This window comes from Oratosquilla oratoria, chromosome 42 (genome assembly GCF_046742065.1).
Source record: "Oratosquilla oratoria isolate Oo_2021 chromosome 42, ASM4674206v1, whole genome shotgun sequence".
Lineage (NCBI taxonomy): Eukaryota > Metazoa > Arthropoda > Malacostraca > Stomatopoda > Squillidae > Oratosquilla > Oratosquilla oratoria.
Genome location: NC_134818.1, coordinates 35,852,618 through 35,876,146, shown reverse-complemented (window position 1 = coordinate 35,876,146; position 23,529 = coordinate 35,852,618). Strand labels below are relative to the sequence as shown.

At 41.0% G+C, this 23,529-nt stretch overlaps 1 protein-coding gene across 7 annotated transcripts in view; it reads right to left on the bottom strand.

Annotated features, from left to right (window-relative positions):
* The window catches only part of LOC143021745 (SID1 transmembrane family member 1-like), a 407,746-nt gene that overhangs the window by 224,203 nt on the left and 160,014 nt on the right, over positions 1-23,529 (bottom strand). For all 7 annotated transcript variants that reach the window (XM_076179441.1, XM_076179440.1, XM_076179442.1 and 4 more), the window contains 3 exons: positions 10,559-10,721; positions 10,023-10,224; positions 3,551-3,689 (listed from right to left, as the gene is read on the bottom strand). In XM_076179441.1, the coding sequence (XP_076035556.1) occupies positions 3,551-3,689; positions 10,023-10,224; positions 10,559-10,721 (504 nt within the window). The remainder of the gene's footprint in view (positions 1-3,550; positions 3,690-10,022; positions 10,225-10,558; positions 10,722-23,529) is intronic.

The following is a 23,529-nucleotide window of genomic DNA, read 5'->3' as shown; positions in this document are numbered from 1 at the left end:
ACCTGACCATAAGGCGCACCTGGTCTCGTCATCGGATAATCATGCTTATGTGAGTGCATTCAGAACTGATCATTTTCGTTGTGGAATGAGAAAAATCGTTTGGGATTTAGCAAAATTACAAAAATAAATGATATATTTTTTTTATTTTGGTCAGTGAAATCAGAGTACCTCCATGGATGGTCTGCCCTACCAATACCCCCAAAAAACAACATAAACACGTTACGGGAATTGTAGGGAATAAAACCGGCATTAGCAGTTTTATTCCCGGAATTCTCTATTCACGTAAAAACACAAGATTGCAAATGAAGGTAAATTTTTAGTTTCGACCATGGGCGCAATATAGCAATAGAAAATTAATTATTAATTTTGTAAATTGTAATGTATCAACGTAATATGCAATTTTGTGAGCAGAAATAAAAAACGAAAAAAGGTACTAAAACAGATTTCGTAATTAACAAAGTCTTGTCGGACGAATTGTACGCCATGATTGTTATGATAGATGCCAACGTCTAACATAACCTGTGTTTAATAAATCATTACCTGCAAATTAAATGTCATTCGGCTCGTCCTCGTTGTCGTCGTCGTGAGAGACGTTGGCGGGCTTTTCAACCACTCTCTCAGCTTGCGGGGTATACAGTTCCTATGCTACCGACTTCGTTCATTAGCATATTTGCTTGTAGCAAGGTTTTTTCTCTCAATCTACATTCTACCTCCACCTTCACTCCACCTTTTCCTGCTACACTTGCACCCAAGTATCTAAAACTATCCACTTCCTCCAGTCGCTCTCCCTTAATGTTCACTTCCAGTCTACTGCCACTTTCACCCCTTGTACATCTCATCACCTTACTTTTACCCACATTTATCTTTAGCTTTCTTCTATCACATACTCTCCCAAACTCTGCCACCAGCTTCCTCAATCCCTCCTCTGACCCTGCCACAAGAAGCGAGTAAATGCCTTGGTGGTTTAAAGAGTGTAATGAGGAATAGACATTTGGGAATGGATGCGAAGAGGAGACTGTATGAAGGAGTGATTGTGCCAACAGCACTGTATGGGGCACAAACGTGGAACATAAGAGAAGAAGAGAGAAGGAGTTTGAATGTGTTTGAGATGAGGTGTCTGAGAAGTATGGTGGGGGTTACAAGGCTGGATAGAGTGAGAAATGAGGAGGTGAGGAGGAGAACAGGGGTGAAAAAGGAGCTGGGAGATAGGGTTGATGAAAGAATATTAGGATGGTTTGGACACATGGAAAGAATGAGTGAAGAAAGACTAGTAAAAGAGGTATGGAAGGCAGATGTGGAGGGAGTGAACATGAGGGGACGTCCTAGGATGAGGTGGATGGATGGGGTGAAGGGGGCTTTGGGGAAGAGGGGAATGTCTGTTGAGGAAGGAAGGGAGAGGACGGAAGACAGAGGTGAGTGGAGAATGGTTGTATATGGATGATGTTGTGACTGCATGAGGAGGAATGGGCGGGGGGGTGGGGGGGGGTTAGTATGTGCGAGTAAATTTTGACGCAGCCCGAAGGGATTTCTCCCCGTCCTCGCCTTATATGCAAAGGGGGACGGAGAGGGGGGGTCGCCGATTAAATGAAGTGGCCTTGCTGTGGATGTACTGTGTCTTGCGACACTGCTTCTGACCCAGGGCGGTGGGCAGGGTGCAGGGATGACCCGTCATCCAGGAGGTGCTCAGATGAGAGGGAGGGTGGGAGGGGTGTGGAGTGTATTTAGGGATGAAATGGGTGGGAGTGTTTTTATGCCTTTCCCTTTTTGGCTACCTCCCTTGGAAGGGGGAAAAAGCCTTGGTATATGTATGTATGTATGTATGTAGCAAGTTTTTTTTTTTTTTTTCGCCCACAAAATTGCATCTTATGTTGATACATTTTAATTTACAAAATTAATCATTCATTTTCTATTACTATATTGCGCCCATGGTCGAAACTTAAAAAATACCCAAATGACTACAGTCGGAGTGGAGCGAGACTAAACCAATGTAGAATGGCTGTCTTTGTTGTAGACGCTATCATGTCATAGCCATGATAATGTTAATGAATGCGGTGGCATGGACTCGAAAACTGTCGAAGTTTTCGCAATTTTCTTGTCAAGATACATGCATCTTGGTTGTAACTTTTGCTAGGCCTATGCACTGTCCCCGTCGGCAGGCTAGCTACGAAACGTGTGAAAATACAGTCAAACCTCGGTTTTCGAACATAATCCGTTCGAGAAGGCTGTTCGAAAAGCAATTTGTTCGAAAACCAAAACAATTTTTCCCATTATAATCAATGTAAATAATTTTAATCCGTTCCAAGTCTAAAAAACAACTTTTTCTAATTTTTACTCGGCCTTGATGTAATCAGCGAATTCCACTTTAAAATTTTCCGCGGCTTCCTTATCTGAACTTGCTGCTTCCCCATGACGAACAATGGAGTGTATCCCACTTCTTTTCTTAAACTTTTCAAACCACCCTCTGCTTGCTTTAAAATCAAACCCTTCCGGAATAATGCTAGGATCTTTTTTTATCAAATCTTCATACAATTGTCTTGCTTTGGCACAAATTGCATCTTCACTAAGAGTATCACCTGCTAACTGTTTCTCATTTACGAAAATCAGCAAAAGTTTCTCCACTTCCTCCAATACCTGTGGCCTTTGTTTGCTAAAAACACTTGATCCTTTAGCCACATCACTTGCTTTAACCTGGTCTTTATTTTTTAGGATGGTGCTTATCGTCGATTTCGCCATCCCAAACTCCTTAGCCAACGCAGACACACGAACGCCAGATTCATATTTTGCTATTAATTCTTTTTTAAATTCAATAGTTTTGCGCACTACTTTCCTCTTTTCTTCACCACTTGAACTTGCTTTCTTTGGACCCATGATTAGGGGCTAATACACGATGCAAAGATGAAAAAAAGTTAGATTTACGTAAATAAGAACGAACACGTCTGCTCGGAATGAACTTTGATCGCAAATGTGCTACGGAGGAAGCGTCCTTAGCGTTCGAGTTCTCTTGGCTCGCGAGTGAGCCGCGTTCGGGTACGCTCGGCTTCTTTCGGTTTGTTCGAGAGCCGAAATTTGGTCGAGTTCTGAGACGTAAAATTCTCGAACTTTTTGGTCGAAAACCGATTTGGTCGAGAACAGAAGCGTTCGATAACTGAGGTTTGACTGTGGTACGTCACTGTCCGAGGCATTTTTTTGCAATGAAGCCACACATAGGGCGCACCTCACGATAAGGCGCACCACCCAATTTTGGCCAATTTTAAGGATTTTGCCCGCGCCTTATGGTCCGAAAAATACGGTACATTGCTTCTGAGCCAGGTAGTGGGTAGGAGACAGATACCCTTCATCTGCAAAGAGCTAGGAGATCTTTTAAAAGGGAAACGAACGAGTTCATACTAAGAGCACACTAAATTAAATTCCCCATTTAAAAAAGCCCTCCATGACAAGCCACCATCCTGGCCCAGGAAGAGTTTGTGATGTTAAACCAAACCAATCATTAAAAATTTGATCAACTATATAACTTTCATTTCCATTTGTTAATACACTCATTGCAACTTACCTAATACTAGATTGCTACCAGCAGGAGGGGCTGATGCAATAGCTGGTTGGGTATGCTTCTCTCTGTGAATCGGGTTTTCATCCTCACTGTCCACATTATTAAAAACGTTACCTTCATGAGGTGTTTCCATGCTATCAACCTTCAAGACATAAGTTGCTATTAATATAAGAATTCATGATTCTTAAAATTCTTTGCATCATACTTTATTCAAACTATAACCATAATTTCTATCTGTATGTATCTATATACCAAAAGGTTTTTCCCACTTTATAAGGGAGGTAGCCATGTATGGCAACCTACCCTCCACCACCTTTTAAAACTTTGATTCAAAATTAGAAAATAATCTCAGAATAACTATAATAAATACTTGTATAAGTGCCTATCAATATACACCACATAACACACACAAAGCATTAAAGAGAAGCATGATGTACCCAGATATCCGAGGGAAAAGGAGGGGAAAGAGATTGCTAAGGAAATTCTGAAAGAATTACAAGCGGAAGGACAAGGCTTGGATAGAGAAATAGAGGAAACCTATATAGGATAGGCAGATACTTTAAAGAAAAACAATACAGGCCACTGAAAGTAAAGCTTATATCTCAAACAATTGCAGAGGAAATACTATCCAGAACAACGAAATTAGCAAATAGTGAACATTACAAAAATATATGGATAAAAAAAGAAATGAGTGGGGAAGAAAAAGAAAAAGAACTTAGAAATGAAGCAAATGAAAAAAACGAAAAGAGAACTGAAACTGAAAAAAACTATTTTTTTTTAGAGTGGTGGACCTGAGGCAGAGAAAATGGTATATAAGGAAAAAGGAAACAAAGACAGAAAAAGACAAGGAGAAAGGAAATTAAAAATGGCTTATACCAATATAGATGGAATAACTTCAAGATTGAATGAATTAAATGATTACCTGGCCTTAGAAAAACCCGACATGATGGGAACAGTGGAAACTAAAGTGTACTCCACCACCCAACACTGTGGGACAAGGTTTATACAACTGCTGGACAAAGAACAGAAAGGATAAACAGGGTGGTGGAGTATTAATTTTGACTAATAAAGATTTAAATGTAACAAAAATAACTGAAGGAAAAAATAATGTAGAATCAATTATGATACAAGTTGAAAGCAAACATGTGAAGAGCAAGAAATTTGTAGTGGTGCATGTGGCCCCCCAAAACAATGTTCTGGACAGAAAGTGATCATTCCAAAATATTAGAAGATACAAAATACAAATTCACTAATATACTGAAGGACAGAGGAAATAGAGTAATTATGGGTGATTTTAATTCAAAAGAAATATCTTGGGAGGAAATGACAGTGAAGGGTGGAGAGGAACTCTGGGGCAAGGTCCTGTTCGACATGACCACTGAATACACAACGACTCAGTGGATAAGAGAAAATACCTGATACAGAGGTACTGAAAAACCATCAAGGCTGGACTTAATACTTGCGACAGAGCCTGAGATTGTCGATAAAATTTATTACAAATCTCCGATAGGAAAGAGTGACCATGTACTAATAAAATTGGAGTTGAAAGAGGAAATGGATCAAAGCAGAAATGATAAACTTAGAAAAAGAAGACTAATGTACCGTATTTTCCGGCTTAAAATGCGCGCCCATGCACTTCGTTATCTCAATACACAGATTGCGCGCACCGACGTATAACGCACATGCCCGATCGCATTTGTCTATAACGTAGTTTTACCTCGGTATTTATATCATGTGAACGAGGTTACATGGAGAAGTATTTTTCATTGGCTAGAGCCACCGCTGGGAAATCTGTTGATTTATCACTAAATTAAGTGTCAGTTTAGACATCAATCAGGACACAACTAAGAAAAAGTCGGAACTACATGTACCAGTATATGACTCATGTTGTGCGTTGGTCCCTTATTACTTTGTAGCTTAAATAGTTTGGAAATATGATCTAAAAGAGTTTATTGAAAGTAAAATATACAGAAAAATTTCGAGGTTTTTACAGAAAATGTTCATTTTATATCTTAAGGAAATAATTCGTCTTCACCATTTTTTTTTATTTAATACTGAAACAAACTACAGACTGTTTCATTTTAGCTTTGAACCTGCAATGACAGTGGTGAAATAGGACAGTCTCTCATCGAGGTGACGTTTAGTTAATATAACTCCCGAAAGAGGGTGTTGTAGTTTGACACGATTTTATGAATGGCCGCGACGGAATTTGTACCATACCTAAAGTGAAGCAACAAAGCAAACATAAAAATTCAAACTAGGATGCTGTGAACATGGGCAAATATCATGAATATTGATCATGTTTCATGGTGTTTAGGCCTATTTAAACATGAAAAATAAGATTCGATAGATACCTACCTATACCAAATATTTATATACAGTAGCCCATGCTGGCATATTCTTTCATGTCACCATGGCTGTTGTTCTTGTTCTCACAGAACGTCACAGAGAAGTGTGCCTCCCAACTTTGTGACAGCCAACATCGTCACGTTGTTGTGAAAAAAAATTACACACACAGCTGCAGAATTTTTATCGTAGGCCGTAGATAATGCGCACCACCGGATAACGCGCACCCCCCATTTTTAGGCCCTTCCAACGGAAAAAAGTCACGCACTATACGCCGGAAAATACGGTACAACAACAAAAATTTTGAGAAACTCAAAAAATTCTTTTGCAACACCAACTGGGAAAAATTCCTAAATGAAGAAACAGGGATGGAAGGGAAATGGAACATACTAAAGGAAATTTACAATGAGGGAGTAAATAAATACGTACCACAACAATAAATGGAAAGAACATACATAAAAAGCTGGTACAACAAAAGGTGTAGTGAGGCTAAGGATAAAAGAGACAAAGCTTGGAAGAAATGGAAAAGAGACAAGAAAACAAACAAATGGCAAACATACATCAAACAAAGAAATGAGTACAGGTAAACGTCGACTTACGATGGCATTAGGTTTCGATAGAGCCATCGTAAGACGATTTCATCGTAAGTCGATCCCCAATTTGTGTATCACTGTTCCGTTGTCACTGTACCTAGCCTACCTGTATATTAACCACCAGAGATACTGAATATAGCCTATTAAACATGTACAGTAGTTTATTTAATTATTTTTATCCTTTTTACCATATTCAAACACTATAATATGTATTTTCAGTACGGACTTAAATCTCGCGGGCAGCAGCCAATGCCAGCCGTACGACGTGACGTAATAATACTCGCATCATAAAATATAGTCACCGCTTATATCGATCGTTCTCTCTTTCACCCGCGAATTTTGAAAACCACAGAGAATGAGATTCAGGGCACATTTGAGAGAATGTAAAAACACAGGGGCGACTACAATAAATATAATCAAGACGCCGATATGGCAGCGTCGCGAATCCACTTGCTCCTCATGACGCCTACGTGTGCGGCACCGTATGGAAGGGGTTAAATTATCATGTCGTCGTCGTCGTCGTCATCGTAAAGTCGAACAATCGTAAGTCGCGGCCATCGTAAGTCGACGTTTACCTGTATGTAAAAATATGCGGAGATGAAAAGAGACCTATGGAAAAAAAATAATAATAATAATAAAATGCAAGGAAGAACCCAAACTCTTTTACAGGTATGTAAATGGCAAACTGAAAAACAAACAAGAAATAGAAAAGCTGCACCAAGGTAAACATGAATATACAGAAGAAATGGCTGAAATTATGAACAACCATTTCAAATCAATATTCACAATAGAAAACTCACCTAACTGTGAGGAAATAGAGAGAGAGATCCCCCTCATTGAAAGAAATAATTGTAACACAAAAGGAAATCAGCGACCAAATCAAAACCCAACATCAGAAAATCACATGGTCCAGACGGAATTGCGAATTAGATACTGAAAGAATGCATGGAAGAATTAACAGACAAAATATACAATATAATTAAATTCTCACTTAAAGAAGGAAAAGTGCCACAGGACTGGAAGAAGGCAAACACTGTACCAATTTATAAGGGAGGAAACAAGTAAGACACATCAAATTACAGACCAGTCTCCCTGACAAGCACAGTAGCAAAAATTTGCGAAAAGGTAATCAAAAATAGATGGGTTAAACATTTGGAGAAAATAAAGAAAAAAAAAAAAAAAAAACTATACTGAATCCAAATCAATTTGGATTCAGACAAGGAAGATCATGTACAACAAACCTGATCTGCTTCTACTCAAGATTAATAGACATAACACAAAAGAGAGATGGTTGGGCAGACTGTGCCTTTCTTGACCTTCAAAAGGCATTTGATAAAGTACCACACAATAAACTAATAAGGAAGATAGAATCAATAGGTGGCATCAGAGGAAAATTATTGGAATGGATGAAAGACTTCCTGACTGGGAGAAAAATGAGAGTAGTAATTAGAGACAAATTCTCTAATTGGGAAGAAATAATAAGTGGTGTCCAACAGGGATCAGTACTGGCCCCGATCATGTTTGCTATACAGACGCTCCTCTACTTATGTTCATTCGTTTTACGTTTTTTTTATTTTACGTTTGACCTGTAAAAAAAAATTGTAAAAAAAAAAAAAAAAAAAAATGAGTGAATTTTTTAGTTTAGCGCACTCTCCATAGTTCAAACGATACTTGCGCATGACGCTGCGTCCATTGTTTACATTTCACAAACGATAAACTGATAATACCTAGCCTCATCATCCTCCCCCTCCTCCTTCACCATCTCAATTTATGTTGCTTGAATTTAATTTAATTGAAATTAATGTTATTATTTTACAATGTTATGTGTATAATTAATGATTTAGGGGTGTTTTATAAGATACGGTAATAGAATTTATGGATATATAGTACAGTAACAACTTACGTTCATTTTCAACTTACGTTCGGCCTTTCGGTACGTAACTAAAACGTAAGTTGAGGAGCGTCTGTATACATAAATGACATGGACGAAGGAGTAGTGTTAAATGAATTTCTTTGCAGACGATGCAAAAATACTAAAGTAAAAACAGAAGAGGATTGCAACTCATTACAACAAGACTTGGACAAGATCTGAAAATGGACTCAAAAGTGGGAAGTGAAATTCAATATCAAGAAATAAAGTATAATGGAATTTGGAAAAAGTAAAAACAGAACATCGAGAGTAAAATTGGTGAAGAAAAGATAAAAAAAAAAAAGTAAACTTGGAAAAAGACCTTGGAGTAATGATCAGCAAAGACATGACACCGGATAAGCATATTAATAAAATAGTCGGAGAAACCTATAATTTACTGAGGTCAATAAAAGTGGCATTTGCCTATTTGGATGAGGAAATGATAAAAAACAAAATAAATAAATATAAAATAAATAAATAAATAAATAAAATAACTACACTAATAGACCAAAACTCGAGTATGCAGCAACACTATGGACACCCAGTACCAAAAAGAATATAAAGAAGTTAGAAAGAATACAAAGAGCAACAACAAAGCTGGCACCAACTCTTTCCAAAATGACATATGAACAAAGACTGTCCAAATTAGAACTACCAACTCTGGAACAAAGAAGGGAAAGAGGAGACCTACTAACTATCTATAGAATTATGAAGGGAATGGAAATCTTAGATAAAAATTATTTATTAAAATGGGACAATGGAAAAACAAGAGGACATGAAAAAGAAGTTAAAAAAAGATAATTACAGAAGAGATCTAAAAAGAAATAGCTTCCCAGAGTGATAGATACTTGGAACAAATTAGACAAAGAAACAGTGTGTGCAAACACTATTCAAGATTTTAAGAAAAAACTTGATGCTGAGAGATACAAAGACGGGTCACCATGAGCATAGCTCCCTTCCCGTATAATATAACTAGGTAAATACAACGGCCATCCAAGCTTCAAAACTGAACCCCAACCCCAACACATGAACAAGTTAGAGCTACCCACGGGAAAACACAATCATCAAAACAGCAGTACGGTATCATTAACAATCACTTCTCCAAACAAATTTCAAACCACCCACAACTCTAGAAAATAGGAATATAGAAACAGTTCCTCCCCAAACACTACCACCATTATACATAGATTATCTTCATCCTTGGTAAGTCTTACATTAAATTACAGTATAAATGTTCGATGCAGCCTGAAGGGATTTCTCCCTGTCTTCTCCTTTTATGCATGGGAGGATGGAGAGGGGGGTTGCCGATTTAATGAAGCAGCCTTGCTATGGATGTGCTGTGCCTTGAGACACTGCCTCTGACCCAGGGCAGTGGACAAGGTGCAGGAATGACCGATTATCCAGGAGGTGCTAAGATAAGAGGGAGGGCGGAGGGGAGTGGAGTGTATTTATGGATGGAATGGGTGGGAATGATTTTATACCTTTTTCTTTTTGGCTACCTCCCTTGTAAGGGGGAAAAAGGCTTGGTATATGTATGTATAAATATTTATCATATTTATCCCACCTATGTTCCCTCACATTTTAATCAAGGGATAACTATACACATAAGTGACTGTGAATAACTCACATGCATATTTGGTGAAGGTCCAGTCTGCAATACTCCAATTCCCATTGTTGTCTGAACCACCTGTGCTGGACTTTGCGCACCACTTCCCCTGCTTCCAATTGAGCTTTCCATGTCATTAGGTCCTGTTCCACCAAAAATGTTATCATCATCACCACCAAGGAGCGGCTCATCACCTTCATCTTCTTTCTCTAAGGTCAAGGATCTGTTATAGATAACAAACTTTAAATTGGTAGGTTTGTGATTACATGGGAGTCCTAAAGTTATGACGGAGTTCAATTCCTACACATCATAAACCAATTTTTGGCATATGTCTGAACCAGCTTATGTAAGTACCTTCCATAGTGATTGCTTTCCTTTACTTCAATGCACTGCTATCAGTGTTGTAACCACAAAATGATGGAAGCCAAGACCATCATAAATCAAGGACTCCCTGTATTCATTTTATGGAATTGATTTTTTTTTTTTTTTTTCTTTTTTTTTTTTACAATGAAAGGAGATGGAAAAATTACGTATATATATATACACAATCAACTTACTTATCAAGCATTCTTTTTATGACGAAAGTTGCAATGACAAGGAAGAGACTTAATCCAATTCCTGTGAACACATAGATATGCCACACAGACCCGATGCTCTGTTGAGTCTCAATCTTTACTCTAACCTGTTTTGTTCGCTGAGTAATGTTGGATGTCTTCATTCCTGAAATGATAGAATATGATTTCAGATTTCATTTTGTGTTTATTTACCTTAGTTAACACAATTGTGTAATTTGAGTAATTTTCTTCATTCATCTATCATTAAACTAATAACAATGGCTTAATGAGGTTATGAGATGTCTGCTGAGGGCAGTCAAGAGCTTCCACATGAGTAAAGCTTGTGTAGAGAATGGAGACAGTGAATGGTGTGAAACAAGGGTGAGGTTGAACGTAGGTTGTGTTACATGACCATGGTTGTTCAACATGTGGATGGGGTAAACACAGAGGTAAATGTGAGTGCTAAACAGCTATGAAATTGGAAAGTTAGTGGAGAAAAACCATGATGAGCCAGTTGTTGTCTGCAGGTGACATTATTTGGATACAATTTATTGGAGAACAAGAGGCAGGACCATATGAGCATAGCTCCTCTCTTGTATGCTCACCCCTCAATTTAACAGACCCCCATTTAAAAGATTTTTGATGGGACCGACACAATCAATTTCCGAGTATACCCTACTACAAGACCATGGCATATCAAGAATCTATCTTCACAAACCTTGGAAAGTTTGATATTAATGTACATACACACATACATATACCAAAGGCTTTTTCCCCCTTACACGGGAGGTGGCCAAAAGAAAAAGGCATAGAAAACCACTCCCACCCACTTCAATCCCTACATACTCCACTCCCTTCTATCCTCTTCCCTCCCTCTTATCTCGGCACCTCCTGGATGACGGGACATCCCTGCATATTGTCCACTGCCCTGGGTCAGAAGCAGTGTCACAAGACACAGCACATCCACAGCAAAGTCGCTTTATTAATTCAGCAACCCCCCCCTCTCCATCCCTTCAAGCAGAAAAGTAGAAAACAGGGAGAAATCTCTTCAGGCTGCATCAATTTATTTTTCATACATACTCTCTCGCCATCCATCCCCCACCTACTACCCCTCATGCATCACAGCATCATCCATACACGACCCCTCTCCATTCACCCCTATCTTCTGTCCTCTCCCGTCCTTCCTCAACAGACATTCCTCTCTTTTGCAATGCCCCTGTTACCCCATCCATCCATCTCATCCTGGGATGCCCCCTCATGTTCACTCCCTCCACCTCTGCTTTCCACACCTCTTTTACTATTTTTTCATTCATTCTTTCCATGTGTCCAAACCATCCTATTACTCTTTCGTCAACCCTATTTCCCAACTCCCTTTCCACCCCTGTTCTCCTCGTCATTTCTCACTCTATATAGCCTAGTAACCCCTATCATACTTCTCAGGCAATTCATCTCAAACACATTCAAACTCCTCTCTTCCTCTCTTATGTTCCATGTTTCTGCCCCATACAGTGCTGTTGGTGACTTATGTACCCCCCAAAAATGAATGCTGGGAAAGAGAACGAGCATATGAAAATGCTAGAAGATACAAGGCATTCATCAAATGAGATACTAATGGAAGTAACCTGGTAACTATGGGGGACTTCAACTGCAGAGAAATTTGTTGGGAGGATATGACAGTGAAAGGCAGAGAAGACTTGAGTGGTAATGTATTACTAGACATGACCATGGAACATACAATGACACAATGGGTCAGTGAAAATACCAGATACAGAAATAATGAGGAGCCATCAAGACTACATACATACATACATATACCAAGGCTTTTCCCCCTTCCAAGGGAGGTAGCCCAAAAGGGAAAGGCATAAAAACACTCCCACCCATTTCATCCCTAAATACACTCCACACCCCTCCCACCCTTCCTCTCATCTGAGCACCTCCTCGATGACGGGTCATCCCTGCACCCTGCCCACCGCCCTGGGTCAGAAGCAGTGTCGCAAGACACAGTACATCCACAGCAAGGCCGCTTCATTTAATCGGCGACCCCCCCTCTCCGTCCCCCTTTGCATATAAGGCGAGGACGGGGAGAAATCCCTTCGGGCTGCGTCAAAATTTACTCACACATACTACCCCACCCCCCACTTCCCCGCCCATTCCTCCTCATGCAGTCACAACATCATCCATATACAACCATTCTCCACTCACCTCTGTCTTCCGTCCTCTCCCTTCCTTCCTCAACAGACATTCCCCTCTTCCCCAAAGCCCCCTTCACCCCATCCATCCACCTCATCCTAGGACGTCCCCTCATGTTCACTCCCTCCACATCTGCCTTCCATACCTCTTTTACTAGTCTTTCTTCACTCATTCTTTCCATGTGTCCAAACCATCCTAATATTCTTTCATCAACCCTATCTCCCAACTCCTTTTTCACCCCTGTTCTCCTCCTCACCTCCTCATTTCTCACTCTATCCAGCCTAGTAACCCCCACCATACTTCTCAGACACCTCATCTCAAACACATTCAAACTCCTTCTCTCTTCTTCTCTTATGTTCCACGTTTCTGCCCCATACAGTGCTGTTGGCACAATCACTCCTTCATACAGTCTCCTCTTCGCATCCATTCCCAAATGTCTATTCCTCATTACACTCTTTAAACCACCAAGGCATTTACTCGCTTCTCTCAATCTACATTCTACCTCCACCTTCACTCCACCTTTTCCTGCTACACTTGCACCCAAGTATCTAAAACTATCCACTTCCTCCAGTCGCTCTCCCTTAATGTTCACTTCCAGTCTACTGCCACTTTCACCCCTTGTACATCTCATCACCTTACTTTTACCCACATTTATCTTTAGCTTTCTTCTATCACATACTCTCCCAAACTCTGCCACCAGCTTCCTCAATCCCTCCTCTGACCCTGCCACAAGCGCAGTGTCGTCCGCAAACAACAGCTGGCTCACCTCCCACTTTTCTCCATTTTCTTTAACCATCTCCAATCCCTGACTCACTACCCTAGCATTCACCTCTCGCACCACCCCATCCATGTATAAGTTGAACAGCCAGGGCGACATAACGCATCCTTGACGAAGTCCCATCTTTACTTCAAACCATTCACTCTCTCCATTTCTAATCCTAACACATGCTCTACTACTCTCATAAAAACTCTTGACAGCTCCCAAAAGCTTTCCTCCTATCCCATAAATCTGCATAACCTCCCACAGTGCCTTTCTGTCTACCCTATCATAAGCCTTTTCCAGATCCATGAAAGCCCAAACCATCCTTCCCCTTTCCTATAGCTTTCTCACATATCTGTCTTACCACAAAGATCTGATCTACACAACCTCTACCCGTCCTAAATCCACACTGTTCCTCACCAATTACTCCTTCTGTTCCTCTCCTAATCCTCTCAATTAAGATCCTCCCATAAGCCTTCTCTACTACACTTAACAGGCTAATCCCTCTGAAATTACTACATTCACACTTGTCCCCTTTTCCCTTGTAAAGAGGAACTATACAGGCACTACTCCAGTCCTCCGGTACTCTACCCTCTCTCCAGCAAACATTAAATAACCTCACCAACCAGTCCACCATCACTGCACCTCCCTTTTTCAGACATTCTGCATGACATCCATCCAGACCAGGTGCCTTACCTGCTTTCATCATCTTTACAGCTGCCTTCACCTCATCCTTCCTTATTTCTCCTCCATTCTCCTCACTCATCACTCTCATTTTCTTCGCATTTCCCACTGCAGCTATCTTTCCTTCCCTATCCTCCTTCACATTCAGCAACTCCCTAAAATATTCTGCCCATCTTCCCCTCACTGCCATCTCTTCCATTATCAACTCTCCATCTGTACCTTTTACCTTTTCTTCCCTACTTGATTCGCCTCCTCTTCCTCTCTTAATTTCTTTCCAAAACATCTTTTTATTACTTTCAAAATTTTCTGTCATACTCCTACCCCATTTCACATCTGCTCTCCTCTTTGCCTCCTTTACCTTTTTCTTTACTTCTCTTTTCTTTTCTTTGTACGTCTCATATGACTCCCCTGTCCTCTTTTGTAACCAATCTGTGAATGCTCGCTTCTTCTCTTCTACAGCCTTCTTTGTTTCCTCATCCCACCATTCACTACCCTTTCTTCTATTTCCCCCTGTCCTTCTTGTTCCACACACCATCCTTGCACACTTTAAGACTCCCTCCTTGAACCATCCCCATTCCTCCTCCACACCCATCTCTGCTCTATCCTTTACTCCCTCCCACTCCTCCTTCAGCTTCTTTTCGTACTCCTTCTCCTTTTCCTTTTCATTCAAGGAGTTCACTCTAAGAACCTCCCTACCTTTTGTCCCCTTCCTCCTTCTCCATCTATCCTCCACTCTCAGCTTACCTTCCACCAAAAAATTATCTCATATTCCCCCACCCTCTCCCCTTAGCACATGTACATCCTTAACTCTTCCTATCATAAGCCTATTTACCACTACGTAATCCATTAGCGCTCTATCTACCACCCTTCCCTCCACCACCCTCTCCCATGTGTACTTATGCTTGACTTTCTTCCGAAACACTGTATTTGCTATCATCAACTCTCTTTCTAGACACATTTCCACCATCAACTCTCCACTACGATTCTTTCCTGGAACTCCACACTTCCCAACCACTCCATCGATTGGACCATTTCCCACCCTAGCATTAAGGTCTCCCAGTACTATTACATTGACATTTCTTCCTAAACCCTCTATGCACTCATTTAAATCTATCCAAAAGGCCTCCCTTTCTTCCATGTTCTTCTCACTGCCCGGCCCATATGCACTTACAAAGACCCACATCTCCTTTCCCAGTTTCACCTTCATCCACATTATCCTTGAGGAAACCTCCTTCCACTCCACTACCCCTTTACCTATCTCCTCACTTACTAGAATAGCCACCCCTTCCCTCCCTCGCCCTCTCTTCACTCCTGATAACCTCCCACTTACACTCCCAAACTTACACTCACCCTTCCCTTTCAACTTAGTTTCACTCAAAGCCAACACATCCAACTTTCTTCTCACAAACATACTACCTATCTCTTCCCTTTTACTCTCATCTGTACCACATCCACACACATTAAAAGACCCAAACCTTAGGGTGCTGGCCCGAGGCCCTCCAGCACCCCTTATGCCTTTCCTTTGATTTTTAGGAATTTGCCCCTTGGGGCTACAGGGAGAAGGATGCCTAGTCCCTCTCCCCGTCCCTTTCTTCTCGCCTCTTACGATCCAAGTGGGAAAACTTGGTGGCAGTATTCTTTTCCCCCACCACAGGGAATTTTCCCCCACCACAGAACCTAAAATTGTGGATAAAATCCAATATAAGACACTAAATGGTAAGAGTAACCATATATTTCTTGAGATTGAACTAAAGGATGAAATATACATGGAGAGAAATGAAAAGCATAGGAAAGGAAGATTGATGTACAGCAAAATGGACTTTGGAAAACTAAAGAAATTCCTTCAGAATGCAAATTAGGAAAAAATTTACATGGAAGAGACAAAAGAGGAAGAGAAATGGGATATCTTGATGGGAAATTACAATGAAGGGGTGAATAGGTACATACCAAGGCAGAAGCTAGAGAGTGTACATTAAATGCTGGTTCAACAGAAGATGCAGTGAGGCAAAAGATAGAAGGGACAGAGCTTGGAATAGATGGAGTTAAGATAAAAAATATGGAAAATGGCAAGTACATATAAACTATAGAAATGAGTATGTAAAAGTGTGAAGACAGGAAAAAAGGACCTATGAAAAAGACATTATAGATAAATGCAAAGAGCAACCCAAGCTATTCTATCGATATGTGAACAATAAACTTCAAGGAAATATAGAATACACAGAAGATTTAGAAATGGCGAAAGTCATGAATAATCACTTCAAGTCTGTTTCCACTAGAGAGAAGGCACAATATTGGGATGAAGGAAATGAAAGGCGATCTCCCCCCATAAGTGAGATTATAACACAAAAAGAAATAATGGAACACCTATCAAACCTTGATGTCAGGAAATCACATGGCCCGGAGAGAATTGCAAATTGGATTCTAAAAGAATGCAAAGAAAAACTAATGGACAAAATACATAACACAAGTTGCTCATGTAAAGTAAGAAAAATACCAATAGACTGGAAAAATGCTCAAATTGTACCTATATATAAAAGAGAAAACAAGGAAGAACCAACTAACAATAGACTGGTCTCACTAACAAGCACTATAGCAAAAATTTGTGAGAAAATTATCAAGAATAGATGGATAAAACACCTGGAAGAAAATAATATAATAAACCCAAGACAATTTGGGTTCAGACAAGGATGATCATGTACCACAAACTTAATATGTTTTTACTCAAGATTAATAGACATAGTGCAAGAAAGAAATGGATGGGCTGATTGTGCCTTCCTGGACTTACCAAAAGCTTTTGACAAGGTACCACACAAAATATTATTAAAAAAACTGGAACATATAGGAGGGATACAAGGGAACCTACTAAAATGGATGGAGAACTTCCTTATTGGTAGAAAGATGACAGTAATACTCAAAGAAAAATATTCGGGTTAGGAGGTGATCAGTGGAGTTCCGCAAGGATCTGTATTGGCTCCAATAATCTTTGCTATTTATGTGAATGACATGGATGATGATGTGCAAAATTACATGAGCTTCTTTGCAGACGATACTAAATTGTTAAGTAATAACTTAAATGGATTGTGAATCACTACTGGAAGACCTGAATAAGTTATGGAACTGGAGTCAGAAATGGGAAGTGGACTTCAACATTAATAAGTGTAGCATAATGGAGTTTGGAAAAAGTAAAAATAAAATATCAGGACAATATAAAATTGGAACTAAAGAGGTAAAAAAAGTGGGATCCAGAAAAGATTTGGGTGTAATTATCTCAAACGACTTGTCCTATGACAAACTGATAAACAAAATTGTCAGAGAATCCTACAACTTGCTAAGATCAATAAAAGTGGAATTTACATATTTGGATGAAGAAATTATTAAAAAAAATATTAGTCACACTGATAAGGCCTAGACTAGAATATGTGGCGATATTGTGTTCACCCAGTACCAAAAAGAATATAAAGAAAATAGAAAGAATTCTGAGAGCAGCCACAAAAATGGCCCCTCCACTTTCAAATTTGTCATATGAAGAGAGACTGGCTAAACTGGAGTTAATGGCTCTGGAGCAAAGAAGAGAGAGAGGGGACCTACTGACCATCTACAGAATCATGAATGGCACAGAAATACTCGATAGAGAGGACTTCTTAAACTGGGACAAGAGAAACACAAGAGGACATGGAAAGAAAATAAAAAAAGTTATAGAAGAGATCTGAAGAAAAACAGTTTTCCACATAGAGTGGTGGACACTTGGAACAAACTGGACAAAAAAATAATGTGCGCAAAAACCATTCATGAATTTAAGAGCAAACTAGACACTGAGATACAATGGCGGGACACCACGAGCGTAGCTCCCCTTCCTATAAAATACAACTAGGTAAATACAATCTCCTCTTAGCATCCATTCCCAATTGCCTAATTCTCATTACATTTTAATCCACCAAGGCATTTACTCGCTTCTCTCAATCTACATTCTACCTCCACCCCTACTCCTCCCTTTCCTGCCACATTCACACCCAAGTATCTAAAATATCCACTTCCTCCAGTCTCTTTCCCTTAATACTCACTTCCAGTTTGATCCCACTCTCTCCCCTTGTACATCTTATCACCTTACTTTTGCCCACATTTATCTTCAGCTTCCTTCTTTCACACACCTTCCCAAACTCTGTCACTAACTTCATCAATCCCTCCTCTGATCCTGCTACAAGCACAGTGTCGTCAGCAAACAATAACTGGCTTATCTCCCACTTTTCTCCATTTTCTTTAACCATCTCCAACCCCTGACCCACTACCCTTGCATTCACCTCTCACACCACCCTATCCATCTATAGATTGAACAGCCATTAATGTAAATATGTTTAATTTTTCATAATTATTACCATATCAATATAACCCCCTCACCTTTTTGTTCATTCAGTGGATGGATAGGCATACTATGATTAGGTAAATATATAATCAAGATTGCAATACCCTGTCTGGGGCATTAGCAGGTTATTGTGGGGTTAAAAGCTGCTCAGTAGCCTGCAGCTGATATTTTAGGGTCTATATAGGGTGCCCCTACAGACCAGAGCCCACATCACTTTGCGATAGAGGAAATCTCTATTAATAGAGAAATGATGATTATCAAACTGCAACTGTCTGTCATGCTGTCACCCCACTCTTAGTACTGTTCTGTACCACTTCTCTGATGATTTTTTTTTTTTTTTTTTTTTTTTTTTCTAATACCCTATGGTGGGGGAGAAGAATTGTTGGAGAACTTCTAGAATGATGCAGTCTCCTTTCTACCTACATCTAGACAAGTACGCTCATACATATGCACATGCTTGCACCACAACAAAGTAAGATGGTAGTCAAGACCTGACAGACACCAAGGTCAAGTGTCGCAGTCAAGTCTATTGTCCTGAGACTCCAAAGGGTCATGACCTCGGACATGCACAGCTGTCACCAAACCTTGATTTCTGTCAACGAAGATATTGGCATTTTGACAATAAATTTCCACAAGGTTATTTTTCGCACCAGTCCACAGTCAGACACATATATATAAATGATACAAGTGATGTATCATCATCCTCTGTTATCCCTGCATGTAAAATAAAATCATTTCGATGTTTAGCTGGAAACAGCGACCATGTAAATATTTTTCCCTTGTCAGCAACCTTGCCAGACTGATGTATGTAATGAACCATTCCTCTTCGGAGAGCGGGAGATAATAAAGAGAAGAAACTGCTCGCTTGTTTCCACACCTCCAGAGAAGTTGCTACCACTCGGACACTAACCATATGTTGTGAACACACCATGCAACATATCTGGTGAATCAGCAGTGGGATCCAAAGAACACTTATCTGGTAACAGCAGCAGGATATGAAGAACAATTCAAGCATCATTCCAGAGTAGCTACAACGGCGCCTGCAACGAGACAAAAGCCCATCCACTTTGCTGTGAGCTCAACCCAGCACAACCAGACAAAATCCCCTCCACCATCACGCCGAACACTAGCTATGTTCCAGGATATTCCTCCACGACTACACGCAACTTAGTCTTAACCCCAGCACCACTGCTGTTGGGCAGAATCCATCAACTCGCCCAGCAACAGCAAACCAGGAGCCGGAGACAACACAACCCCCAGGACCATCCCTGCCTTTGAGCCCAACTTCCAGCACTCTTGGACAAAATCCCACAACGAAGGACGCCGTCAGTTTCCTCGACCCACCTATTACCCTCCACCTACGCCCATTGCTTTATATGGGACATCATCTCCACCATTCTCCAACGGAAGTATCGCTCCCCACTTCTGCCATTTGGTTCAGCACATACAAACAAATGAAAGTCCACAACGAACTACCCATACCTATCTCCACCTGCCTGTACTTATTCTCTCCATATTTTCCAGATCACATTGCACCATTTTATACTACGACTGTCCCTCCGTTATGCTGTCCCCCAACCCCTTGTTGCTGTCCTGTACCATTTCTCTGAGTATTCTCTTTCTGTGATGGGGGGAATTCCCTGTGGTGGGGGAAAAGAATACTACCACCAAGTATCCCACTTGGATCATAAGAGGCGAGAAGAAAGGGACGGGGAGAGGGAATAGGCATCCTTCTCCCTGTAGCCCCAAGGGGCATATAACCTAAAAAGAAAAGTGAAGGCATAAGGGGTGCTGGAGGGCCTCGGGCCAGCACCCTAAGGTTTGAGTCTTTTAATGTGCGTGGATGTGGTACAGATGAGAGTCAAAGGGAAGAGATAGGTAGTATGTTTGTGAGAAGAAAGATGGATGTGTTGGCTTTGAGTGAAACTAAGTTGAAAGGGAAAGGTGAGTGTAAGTTTGGGAGTGTAAGTGGGAGGTTATCAGGAGTGAAGAGAGGGCAAGGGAGGGAAGGGGTGGCTATTATAGTAAGTGAGGAGATAGGTAAACAGGTAGTGAAGTGGAAGGAGGTTTCCTCAAGGATAATGTGGATGAAGGTGAAACTGGGAAAGGAGATGTGGGTCTTTGTAAGTGCATATGGGCCTGGCAGTGAGAAGAACATGGAAGAAAGGGAGGCCTTTTGGATAGATTTAAATGAGTGCATAGAGGGTTTAGGAAGAAATGTCAATGTAATAGTACTGGGAGACCTTAATGCTAGGGTGGGAAATGGTCCAATCGATGGAGTGGTTGGGAAGTGTGGAGTTCCAGGAAAGAATCGTAGTGGAGAGTTGATGGTGGAAATGTGTCTAGAAAGAGAGTTGATGATAGCAAATACAGTGTTTCGGAAGAAAGTCAAGCATAAGTACACATGGGAGAGGGTGGTGGAGGGAAGGGTGTTAGATAGAGCACTAATGGATTATGTAGTGGTAAATAGGATTATGATAGGAAGAGTTAAGGATGTACATGTGCTAAGGGGAGAGGGTGGGGGAATATGAGATAATTTTTTGGTGGAAGGTAAGCTGAGAGTGGAGGATAGATGGAGAAAGAGGAAAGGGACAAAAGGTAGGGAGGTTCTTAGAGTGAACTCCTTGAATGAAAAGAAAAAGGAGAAGGAGTACGAAAAGAAGCTGAAGGAGGAGTGGGAGGGAGTAAAGGATGGAGCAGAGATGGGTGTGGAGGAGGAATGGGGATGGTTCAAGGAGGGAGTCTTAAAGTGTGCAAGGATGGTGTGTGGAACAAGAAGGACAGGGGGAAATAGAAGAAAGGGTAGTGAATGGTGGGATGAGGAAACAAAGAAGGTTGTAGAAGAGAAGAAGCGAGCATTCACAGATTGGTTACAAAAGAGGACGGGGAGTCATATGAGACGTACAAAGAAAAGAAAAGAGAAGTAAAGCAAAAAGGTAAAGGAGGCAAAGAGGAGAGCAGATGTGAAATGGGGTAGGAGTATGACAGAAAATTTTGAAAGTAATAAAAAGATGTTTTGGAAAGAAATTAAGAGAGGAAGAGGAGGCGAATCAAGTAGGGAAGAAAAGGTAAAAGGTACAGATGGAGAGATGATAATGGAAGAGATGGCAGTAAGGGGAAGATGGGCAGAATATTTTAGGGAGTTGCTAAATGTGAAGGAGGATAGGGAAGGAAAGATAGCTGCAGTAGGAAATGCGAAGAAAATGAGAGTGATGAGTGAGGAGAATGGAGGAGAAATAGGGAGGGATGAGGTGAAGGCAGTTGTAAAGACGATGAAAGCAGGTAAAGCACCTGGTCTGGATGGATGCCATGCAGAATGTCTGAAAAAGGGAGGTTCAGTGATGGTGGACTGGTTGGTGAGGTTATTTAATGTTTGCTGGAGAGAGGGTAGAGTACCGGAGGACTGGAGTAGTGCCTGTATAGTTCCTCTTTACAAGGGAAAAGGGGACAAGTGTGAATGTAGTAGTTTCAGAGGGATTAGCCTGTTAAGTGTAGTAGGGAAGGCTTATGGGAGGATCTTAATTGAGAGGATTAGGAGAGGAACAGAAGGAGTAATTGGAGAGGAACAGTGTGGTTTTAGGACAGGTAGAGGTTGTGTAGATCAGATCTTTGTGGTAAGACAGATATGTGAGAAAGCCATGGGAAAGGGGAAGGATGTTTTTTGGGCTTTTATGGATCTGGAAAAGGCTTATGATAGGGTAGACAGAAAGGCACTGTGGGAGGTTATGCAGATTTATGGGATAGGAGGAAAGCTTTTGGGAGCTGTCAAGAGTTTTTATGAAAGTAGTAGAGCTTGTGTCAGGATTAGAAATGGAGAGAGTGAATGGTTTGAAGTAAAGGTGGGACTTCGTCAAGGATGCGTTATGTCGCCCTGGCTGTTCAACTTATACATGGATGGGGTGGTGCGAGAGGTGAATGCTAGGGTAGTGGGTCAGGGATTCGAGATGGTTAAAGAAAATGGAGAAAAGTGGGAGGTGAGCCAGCTGTTGTTTGCGGACAACACTGCGCTTGTGGCAGGGTCAGAGGAGGGATTGAGGAAGCTGGTGGCAGAGTTTGGGAGAGTATGTGATAGAAGAAAGCTAAAGATAAATGTGGGTAAATGTAAGGTGATGAGATGTACAAGGGGTGAAAGTGGCAGTAGACTGGAAGTGAACATTAAGGGAGAGCGACTGGAGGAAGTGGATAGTTTTAGATACTTGGGTGCAAGTGTAGCAGGAAAAGGTGAAGGTGGAGGTAGAATGTAGATTGAGAGAAGCGAGTAAATGCCTTGGTGGATTAAAGAGTGTGATGAGGAATAGACATTTGGGAATGGATGCGAAGAGGAGACTGTATGAAGGAGTGATTGTGCCAACAGCACTGTATGGGGCAGAAACGTGGAACATAAGAGAAGAAGAGAGGAGTTTGAATGTGTTTGAGATGAGGTGTCTGAGAAGTATGGTGGGGGTTACTAGGCTGGATAGAGTGAGAAATGAGGAGGTGAGGAGGAGAACAGGGGTGAAAAAGGATTTGGGAGATAAGGTTGATGAAAGAATATTAGGATGGTTTGGACACATGGAAAGAATGAGTGAAGAAAGACTAGTAAAAGAGGTATGGAAGGCAGATGTGGAGGGAGTGAACATGAGGGGACATCCTAGGATGAGGTGGATGGATGGGGTGAAGGGGGCTTTGGGGAAGAGGGGAATGTCTGTTGAGGAAGGAAGGGAGAGGACGGAAGACAGAGGTGAGTGGAGAATGGTTGTATATGGATGATGTTGTGATTGCATGAGGAGGAATGGGTGGGGGGGTGGGGTAGTATGCGTGAGTAAATTTTGATGCAGCCCGAAGGGATTTCTCCCCGTCCTCTCCTTATATGCAAGGGGGGACGGAGAGGGGGGGTCGCCGATTAAATGAAGCGGCCTTGCTGTGGATGTGCTGTGTCTTGCGACACTGCTTCTGACCCAGGGCGGTGGGCAGGGTGCAGGGATGACCCGTCATCCAGGA